This window comes from Orycteropus afer, unplaced genomic scaffold, assembly GCF_000298275.1.
Source record: "Orycteropus afer afer isolate SDZICR_OR568_19922 unplaced genomic scaffold, OryAfe1.0 scaffold00364, whole genome shotgun sequence".
NCBI classification, from domain to species: Eukaryota; Metazoa; Chordata; class Mammalia; order Tubulidentata; family Orycteropodidae; genus Orycteropus; species Orycteropus afer.
In genome coordinates, this window is record NW_006921951.1 from 1,835,430 (window position 1) to 1,845,344 (window position 9,915).

The following is a 9,915-nucleotide window of genomic DNA, read 5'->3' on the forward strand; positions in this document are numbered from 1 at the left end:
CCTAATGAATATGAGATACAGAGCAGTGTATGTGACTTGAATGAAAGAGCCACAGCTCATAGAGAAAGAACCTGGGAATCAGTAACTCTGATTCCAAAGCCTATTATAATTTTTAGTGCATATGAAGTATTCTTTATTTACAATATTTAATTTCATGTGAAATAATTCTATGTCTGCATAAATAATATGTAAATTTATGTTTAAAGGTGGCTACAATCAGTAAAACGATACTGGAAGCAAATGGACAATGTAATGGAAAAAAATATTACTTCTAAAAGAAAAAATTACTCTCGTGCCAACTTTCGCAAAGACTACTTACAAATAAAGCAGTCATATAAAGTTAGACTTGGTATGTTTGATATATCTCTGAGCATTTTTATATTTTACTTAAAAATTATTCTAGTCATTACATGTCAATTGATGTAGAAATTTTTATGTTTCATTTGTCAGTGCTCTATGGGGAGAGATACAATGATTTAGAGAAGCATATATGCTCAGTGAGAGGTAACGATGTTCATTTTCATCATTTTCACCCATGTGCTGCACTAACAGCAGAACATGTAAGTAATGCTTCAGTCAAGTTGGTTCCAAGTAATACAGATTGTTAGTGTATATCATATTTGAAAAGTTACCTAACTGCTTTTTATCAGAATTTCAGAAAAAAAAAAATACTCTACAGCAGATATTTTACCCTTAGTTTTAAGGCTACCAATACCAAAGATGGTCTTCAGAGTTTTCATTTGTTTCATCCACAAAGCATGAAATCACTAAAATTTTAATGTTGAATTTTTTGCTTAATTTTCTTTATTTCAGAACATCAATTGTGTTTACCTTCAGTCTTTTCAGCATGCATGTCATTCAGGCCAACTCTCTGATATTGACTCTTCTTCCACTGTTGCTGTTGTTAGGTGCTATTGAATTGATTCCAACTCATGTAACTGAATAGAACTGTTCTATAGGGTTTCCTAGGTTGTAGTCTTTATGGGCACAGATCCCTGTATCTTTTTCATGCTAAGCTGCTGGATATGTTCAAACTAACAACCTTTTAGTTAGCAGCCAAGCACTTAACTGGTGTGACACCATGGCTTCTTCTGTCAGTATAGGTACAACTACATGTGAGGAAGGTTGGACAATCCTACTTCCGTAGTGATACTGCCTCGGAAACCCAAGGAGGGTTCGCTATGAGTCGGGTTTGACTCGACGGCACATAACAACAACAACAACAAATGAATTAGTTTAAATAAGGAAAAGACATTTCTCAGTAACATAACAATCAGAATATAAGTTTTTGGTGGTAGAGTAAGATGGAGGCCTTAAGAGCATATCATTTGTGATATTATAATGTGAATGGGAAAGATTTATTAATTTTTATTTCATATCTCTCTTCCTGTTTTATCTTATTCTTATGACTAGACCATTCAGGCTCTCATTGCTTTTCAAAGAGAAGTAACATTAGTCAATAGTTGACTTCCTTGCAAGACCTAGTGTTGTTGTTATTTGCCATCGAGTGTGACCCAACTCAAAGCGACCCCTCCTTGGGTTTCCGAGGCAGCATCACTACAGAAGTAGATTGCCCAACCTTCCTTCCAAGGAGTGGCTGGTGGGTTTGAACCGCCAGCCTTCTGGTTAGCAATCAAGTGCCTTCAGCACTACGCTACCAGAGCTCCAAGACCTAGTAACAGGTTAAATATATTCTTAATTCTCCTGACAGATTGTTGTTGTTGTGTACCATGGAGTCACTTCTGACTCATAGCAGTCCTATAGGACTGAGTAGAACTGCCCTCAGAGGTTTTCCTAGGCTATAATCTTTATGAGAGCAGAGTACCATGTCTTCTCTCCTACCAGTTTGAACCACTGACATTTCTGTTGGCAGCTCAGCACTTAATCATTGGCCACCAGTGTTCATTCCTGACAGATTAATCCTTCTAAAATATAATTCTGATCTAGCCAAGCTTCAATGACTTTCCTCTGGAAAAGGATAAAAATACAACCTTTTGGATTGGCATCCAAGGTCTTCAGTGGCCTGGCCCCAATCTCCTTTCTACTCATACATTCCATGTTTTTCACTACCAGAAGCCCTAATACTATATTTAGTGCCCACATTCTAGTTGTCCAGGTCCTGCCTGAGGTAGCGAGGCCCAGGGCCTGGAGGCTGCTTTTCACTTGTGTGTAGCTCTATATTAAGGCAGGAGCCTGAGGTAGGCAGGCCCAGGGTTTATAGGCTGCTTTTCTCTTGGATGTGGCTCTTTATTAAGACCGGGACCTGAGGTAGGCAGGCAAGAGGCTTGAAGGCTGCTTTTTGTTTGGAGGTGGCTATATATTAATGCCAGGGTCTGAGATAGGTAGACCAGGGGCTTAGAGGCTGCTTTTCACTTGGGTATGGCTCTATATTAAGACCAGGACCTGAGGTAGATGGGCAAGGGGCTTGGAGGCTGCTTTTTGCTTGGGGGTGGCTATATGTTAAGGCCAGGGCCTGAGGTGGGCAGGTGCAGAGGGGTTAGGAAAACTAAGGGTGACTACCTTGTTTGTCAGTTTGTCATCCCGTGGTGACTTACCTGTTGCTGTGAGGCTGGAGGCTATGCCACCGTGTTGCAAAATGCCAGCAGGATTACCCATAGTGAAGAGGTTTCAGAGGAGCTTCCGGGCTTAGACAGACTTGGAAGAAGGAAGAGGCCATCCACTTCTTAAAAAATTGGCCAGTGAAAACCTTATGAATAGCAATGAAACATGGTCTGATATATTACTGGAAAACCTTATGAATAGCCCTGAAATATTGTTCTGTATAGTGCCGGAAAATGAGCCCATCAGGTCAGAAGACACACAAAATTTGAGTGGGGGAGAGCTGACTCCTCAAAATAGAGATGACTTAACAATATGGATAGAGAAAAGCTTTCAGGAACTCCATTGGCTGATGGAGTACAACTCAAAATGAGTAGAAACAGATCCAAACCTCCATTAATAATTTGAACATGGAATGTAAGAAGTATGAATCTAGGAAAATTGGAAGTTGTCAAAAATGAAATAGAATGCATAAAGATTGATATTCTGGGTATTAGTGAGCTCAAATGGACCAGTTTTGGCCATTTTGAATCAGACAACCATATGCTCTACTATGCCGGGAATGATAATTTGAAGAGGAATGGTGTGGCATTGATCGTCACAAAGACTGTTTCAAGATCTGTCAGTGATGGGATAATATCCATACACCTACAAGGAAGACCAGTTAACACTACTATTATCCAAATTTACACAGCAACCACAAAAGCCAAAGATGAGGATACTGAAGATTTGTACCAATTTCTGTAGTCTGAAATTGATTGAACATGCAATCAAGATGTGTTGACTATCACTGACTACTGGAATTCAAAAGTTGGAAACAAAGAATCATTATCAATAGTTGGAAAATATGGCCTTGGTGATAAAAATAACACTGTAGATCACATGATAGAATTTTTCCAGACCAAAGACTTATTCATTGAAAATATGTTTCTTCAACAACATAAGCTACAATTATACATATGGACTTCACCAGGTGGAATACACAGGAATCAGATTGACTACATCTGTGGCAAGAGGTGATGGAGAAGTTCAATATCTTTGGCCAAAACAAGGCCAGGAGCTGATTGTGGAACAGATCATCAACTGCTCATATGCACATTCAAGTTGAAGTTGAAGACAATTGAAACTAGTCCACAAGAGCCAAAATATGACCTTGAAAATATCCCTCCTGAATTTAGAGATAATTCTATTTCTGTAGTTATCCTGCCTTGGAAGCCTAAGGAGGGATCACTATGAGTTGGATCCAACTCAACAGCAATGAGTTTGGTTTTTGGTTAGTTTTTAAAAGAATAGATTTGATGCATTGAACACCAGTGACCAAAACTCAGAGGAATTGTGGGATGACATCAAGAACATAATCCATGAAGAAAGCAAGAGGTCATTTAAAAGACAAGAAAGGAAGAAAAGACCAAAATGGATGTCTGAAGAGACTCTGAAACTTGCCCTTGAGTAGAGAGTAGCTAAAGCAATTGGAAGAAATGACAAGATAAAAGAGCTGAAAGGAAGATTTCAAAGAGCAGCTCAAGCAGACAAAACCAAAAGGGAAAAACACACTCAGCATTTCTCAAGCTGAAAGAACTGAGGAAAAAAATAAGCCTCAAGTTGCAAGATTGAAAGATTTTATGGGCAAAATATTGAATGATGTAGGAAGCATCAAAAGAAGATGGAAGGAATACACAGAGTCAGTGTACCAAAAACAACTGGTTGATCTTCATCCATTTCAGGAGGTGGCATACAATCAAGAACCAATGGTACTGAAGGAAGATGTTGAAACTGCCCTGAAGGAATTGGCGAAGAACAAGGCTCCAAGAATTGACGAAACTCCCATAGAGATGTTTAAACACACAGATGATGCACTGGAGGCACTCACTCAGTTATGCCAAGAGATTTGGAAGACAGCTACTTGACCAACTGATTGGAAGAGATTCATATCTGTACCCATTCCAAAGGAAGGTGATCCCATAGAATATGGAAATTATCGAACAATATCATTAATATTATGTGCAAGTAAAATGTTACAGAAAATCTTTCAAAAACTGTTGCAGCAATATATTGACAGAGAGCTTCCAGAAACGCAAGCTGAATTCAGAAGAGGACATGGAATGTGGGATATCATTGCTGATGTCAGATGGATCTTAGCTGAAAGCTAAGAATACCAGAAAGATGTTTATTTATGTTTTTTTTACCATGCAAAAACATTCAATTGTGTGGATCATAAAAAATTATGGGTAACATTGAGAAGAATGTGAATTCCAGAACACTTGATCGTACTCATGATGAACATGTAGGTAGATCAGGAGGCTGTTGTTCGAAAGAACAAGGGGATACTGCATGGTTCAAAATCAAGAAGGGAGTGCATCAAGGTTGTATCCTTTCAACATACTTAGTCAATTTGTATTCTGAGCAAATAATCCAAGAAACTGGATTATATGAAGAAGAATGCAGCATCTAGATTGGAGGAAGATTCATTAACAACCTGTGATGTGGACATGACACAACTTTGCTTACTGCAAGTGAGGATGACTTGAAGCATTTACTACAATCTGCAGTATGGATTACACCTCAATATAAAACAAATAAAAATACTCACAAATGGTCCAATAAACAGCTTCACAGGGGTGGAGAAAAGATTGAAGTTGTCACGGATTTCATGTTACTTGGCTCCACAATCAACACCAATGGAAGTAGCAGCCAAGACATCAACTGATGTATTGTATTGGGCAAATCTGCTGCAAAGGACGTCTTTCAGGTGATTAAGAGCAAAGATGTCTCCTTGAAGACTAAGGTGCATGTTCTGGTTACCTAGTGCTGCTCTGACAGGAATATACCGCCAATGGGATGGCTATAACAAACAGGAGTTTATTCTTACAATTTGGAGGCTTTAAGTCCAACTTCAAAGTGCCAGGCTCTGGGGGCTGAGTGAAAGTGCCTCAGCACTGGGCTTCAGCTCTGCCTTCTGCTCCCAGCCCACTGAAGCTATAGGCTTTTCTTCACTCAGACAGCTGCTGTTGATGAGGCTGCCAAGCCCAAGGTTGACAAACAAAAAGGCACAGTCCCGATGTTACCAAACCATACAGCAGGCCTTTAATTCAACTCCATTGAATGTCCCAGGATCATCAGAGCATGGCGGAACAACGACTTGGCTACATGCAGGATTCCAGCATGCCATAAGCTAGAGACCATTCCCAAAGCTGTTTCTTGTATATACCACATACCCAAAGCAACTACTCAGTTGCTGCAATAGATTCCGCCATGGAGTTAATTACCAATATCATGATGAGAAATAACTACATTCAACTGCCCAGCCACTCAACCAGGCCCAGCCAAGTTGACACACAAACTTAACCACCACAGTGTGCCTAACCCAGGCCATGGTAATTTCAATCACCTCTTCTGCATGTGAGAACTGGACAATAAATAAGGAAGACCGGAGAAGAGTTGATGCTTTTGAGTTGTGGTGTTGGAGAAGAAAGCTAAGAGTATCACCATCTCCTAAAAGGACTAACAAATTGTCCTGGAGAAAGGGCAGCCAGAATGCTCTTTGGAAGCAAGAATGGCCAGATTTCATCTCACCTACTTTGGTCATGTTGTCAGAAGAAATCATTCCCTGGAGAAGGATATCATGCTTGGTAAAGTGCAGGGTCAAAAAAGAAGGAGAAAGCCCTCAACAAGATGGATAGACACAGTGGCAGCAACAATGGACCGGGAAGTGTTTTGTTCTGTTGTGCGTAGTGTCACTATGAGTTTGAGATGACTTGACAGCACCAAGGAACAGCAACAGGTCCTGTTCATCTTTCATGGAATGGATGGAACACTTCTGTTTCCATCCCTTTCTTTCTTTTCCTTCCTTCCTTTTGTTCCTTTCATTCTCTTTCACTTTTTTCTTTTGTTATCTTCTTCCCTCCTTCCCTCTCTTTCTTTCTTCCCATATGCAATGACTATTTCATCCAATAATTAATCTTTTTTCTTCTGTATCTTGAATTTTCTAACTGCATAATATTTTTTAAAATTATGTATTCTACTTAGGATAATTCAAGTCAGGTCATCTTTAAGCAGTTCTGAGTACAGTGGTTCAGAGTTTGGCAACATTGTCGTTTTGGTGCAAGTGCCTTTCCTGTATTTTCAGTAGCTATTTATGGAATAACTGGAAAGCAACAGAACTGCTACAGTGTGCTCTGACCCCATATGACTTCTGCAAAGGCCTTGCAGTTGTATGAGAATTTTTAAGACTTACTCCAGGAATACAAAATTAAAACAAAAGCTTAGGTATTACATTATGCTTTGAGAGCTGTGGTTTAGTGTGTGTACCTTTTCTAAAGTAGCAGTTATAAAAGGTAGGCAGACATTTCCAAATGAGTAAACAATTCCTGATTTTATGTAATATATTTCAGATTAATATGAAGATGCTAAGTGGCAAGTAAATGAATAAACTGTAGCAACATGAAGAGAAGAACCATTTACCTTGGTCCTCTCCCCAGTACCTCTCTCATGGAAATGGTTTCGGAAGGGAAGGGATGGGGCAGCATGAGTGAGCTGGCCTTAATCCAGCTGTGGTGAAGGATTGCCTTGAATCCATGTATGACTTGTTCCTAGCAAAGAGCAGAGTTGTTTGGCTTTTGTCACTAATTATGATGCCACGCAGGAACAGCTGTTTGGCTCTGGAGAGAGGTCAGCCCCAGGCAGTCCCTGAAATAGCTGCCATGTCTCTTTCTGCTCAGGTCAGATCAATGATTGCCATCACTTACAGGAGTAGAGTCTACATGGTTTACAAAAAAAGCACATGGTATAATACAACTATCTTTATGAATGAAGAATAATTCACATCTATGACATTTTATGTACCTCCCTTCTCAACCTAGGCTGGCTTAAGTTTTGCCAGCTCATTAGTTGCTGTGTTGTAGAGAACAACTGAATTGAATTTCCAGCTTTTAATCAAACAATTGTTAAACTTATTTTAAAAATGAAACCTGTAAGTTGACAATTAATTAAATTGATTGAGGCATCAACCATGTGCCAGGCATTTTACTAGGCCTGTTATATATGTTATCTAATTTAATCCTCAATAAAGCTATGGAATAAGAAGCATTATCACCCATTTTAGAAACAAGGAAACTCAGGCCTCTGTAAAAGGCTGAGTGACCTTAAGAATTTTAAATACTCTAGTAACAAAAACAAAAGATTAACATATTAACTATCATGATAATTCTTATAAAATACATAATAATTCATTTTAGTTAGACAGAAAAAGTAACAATCTTCAAGTAATAAGAACAAATAGCCCACACTCTAAAACAATATGTATATATTACTATCGTGGTATAATGTGATCTTTGCCATCTAAATAGCTTGAAGTGCTCAAACTGAGAGATAGTAAATGATGACTCCATCCATTTATTTTCATGTTATAGTTTTAAAAGTTTAGAAAGCATATATTGATATATTAATCTTTCTAGTTCCTACCACAGTCCATAAGTTGGAAGTACAGATATTTTCATTCTTATACTGTGGATGAAAAAATAGCATCTAAAAGTGGAATTAGAATACACATTCTAACTCAGACTCTTATTTTCCATTCTGCCAAACATCCTCTACATTTTTTTCAATAGTCTTGTTTTTGGAGTAGATCTTTTAGCCTAAAATTTCCAAAAGTATGTTCTGTAACCTCTTCATAGCCTGTTAATAATTATTTATTAAAATAAGCATCTTATTATCAAATAATTTAGAAGGAAAATCTGCATTCTATAGTTCCTTCTTTGAGATTTTAACATTTCTGATGAGAAGTCTTGTAAAAGCCTGTTTTATATAGCACTAATGAAATTCCTTCTCCTTTTTTTCCTTTTTTTTCCAAGAATGCCTACTAAAAGAAATGGACAGATATCTAGAAACATACTACTTACCTAAATTAACACAGACTCAGGTGGAAGAGTTGAACAGATCCATAACAAAATGAGAAATTGAACAGGTCATAAAAAATTACCAACAGAAAAAAAGTCCTGGCCCAGATGGTTTCACCAGAGAATTCTATCAAACATTCAGAGAAGATGTGACACCAATCCTACTCAAACTATTCCAAAATGTAGAAAAGGGTAGAATCATCCAAATTCATTTTATGAAGCAAGTATAACCTTGATACCAAAACCAGGCAAAGACATCACTGAAAAGGAAAACTGCAGACCAATATCCCTGATGAATATAGATGCAAAAATCTTCAACATTTCCTAGCCAACAGATTCCAACAACATATCAAAAAATTATAATATATTAGGACCAAGTGAGGTTTATACCAAATATTCAAGGATGGTTCAACTAGAAAAAAAAATTCAACGTCATCTACCACATAAATAAAACAAAGAAATAGAACCACATGATCACATCAGTCGATGCATAAGAGGCATTTGTCCAACCCCCATTACTGATGAAAAACTGTCAGCAAAATGGGAATAGAAGGGACATTCCTCAACATAATAAAGGTCAGTATGCAAAACCAACAGCCAACATTATTCTCAATGGAGATAGAATGAAACCATTTCCCTGGCAAACAGGAACCAAACATGAATGCCCTTTATCACCACTTCTATTCATCATTGTATTAGAAGTCCTAGCCAGGGCAATAAGGCAAAAAAAGGGAAACCAAAATAAAATTCAAATTTATAAGGAAGAAGTCAATCTCTATTTGCTGATATGATCCTATACCTAGAAAACCCAAGAGACTAAGTAAAAAATCTACTGGAACTAATTGAGAGATAAAGCATAGTGGCAAGATACAAGATCAACATCCAAAAATCAATTGGATTCCTCTACATTTCAGAGATTGCTGAAAAAGAATTAAGGAAATCAATACCACTTACAATAGCTAACAAAAAAATAAAATACTTGGGAATAAATATTACTGGGGACACAAAAACCTGTACAAACAAAACTATAAAAGACTACTTCAAAAAACCTTAAGAGAGCTACATAAATAGAAAAACATACCATGCTCATGGATAGGAAGACTGAACATTGTGAAAATGGTCAGTTCTACACAAAGCAATCTGTACATTCAATGCAATCCCAATCCAGATCCCATCAACATTCTTTAGGGATATGGAAAAACCAATCACTAACTTTATATGGAAAAGAGACCTTGGATAAGCAAAGCATTATTGAAGAAGAACAACAAAATAGGAGGTCTCACACTCCTGGATCTTAAAACCTAGTGCTGACAAGGGGCAAGGTTGTGGTCACCGCTTGGTCACAGCCAGCTACCCAGAGCGACCAAGTAGTTGATCCTGCGGGCTTGGGACCATAGTCACAGGGGACATCAAGCTCAATTGGCATAACATACTATACAAAACATTGTTCCACCTCCTACTT

At 38.0% G+C, this 9,915-nt stretch overlaps 1 protein-coding gene across 1 annotated transcript in view; it reads left to right on the forward strand.

The window, feature by feature from the left end:
* LOC103207316 (DExD/H-box helicase 60) overlaps positions 1–9,915 on the forward strand; it is a 218,360-nt gene that overhangs the window by 89,519 nt on the left and 118,926 nt on the right. The window contains 2 exon segments of the mRNA XM_007952893.2: positions 207–349; positions 451–560. Coding sequence (XP_007951084.2) covers positions 207–349; positions 451–560 — 253 coding nt within the window.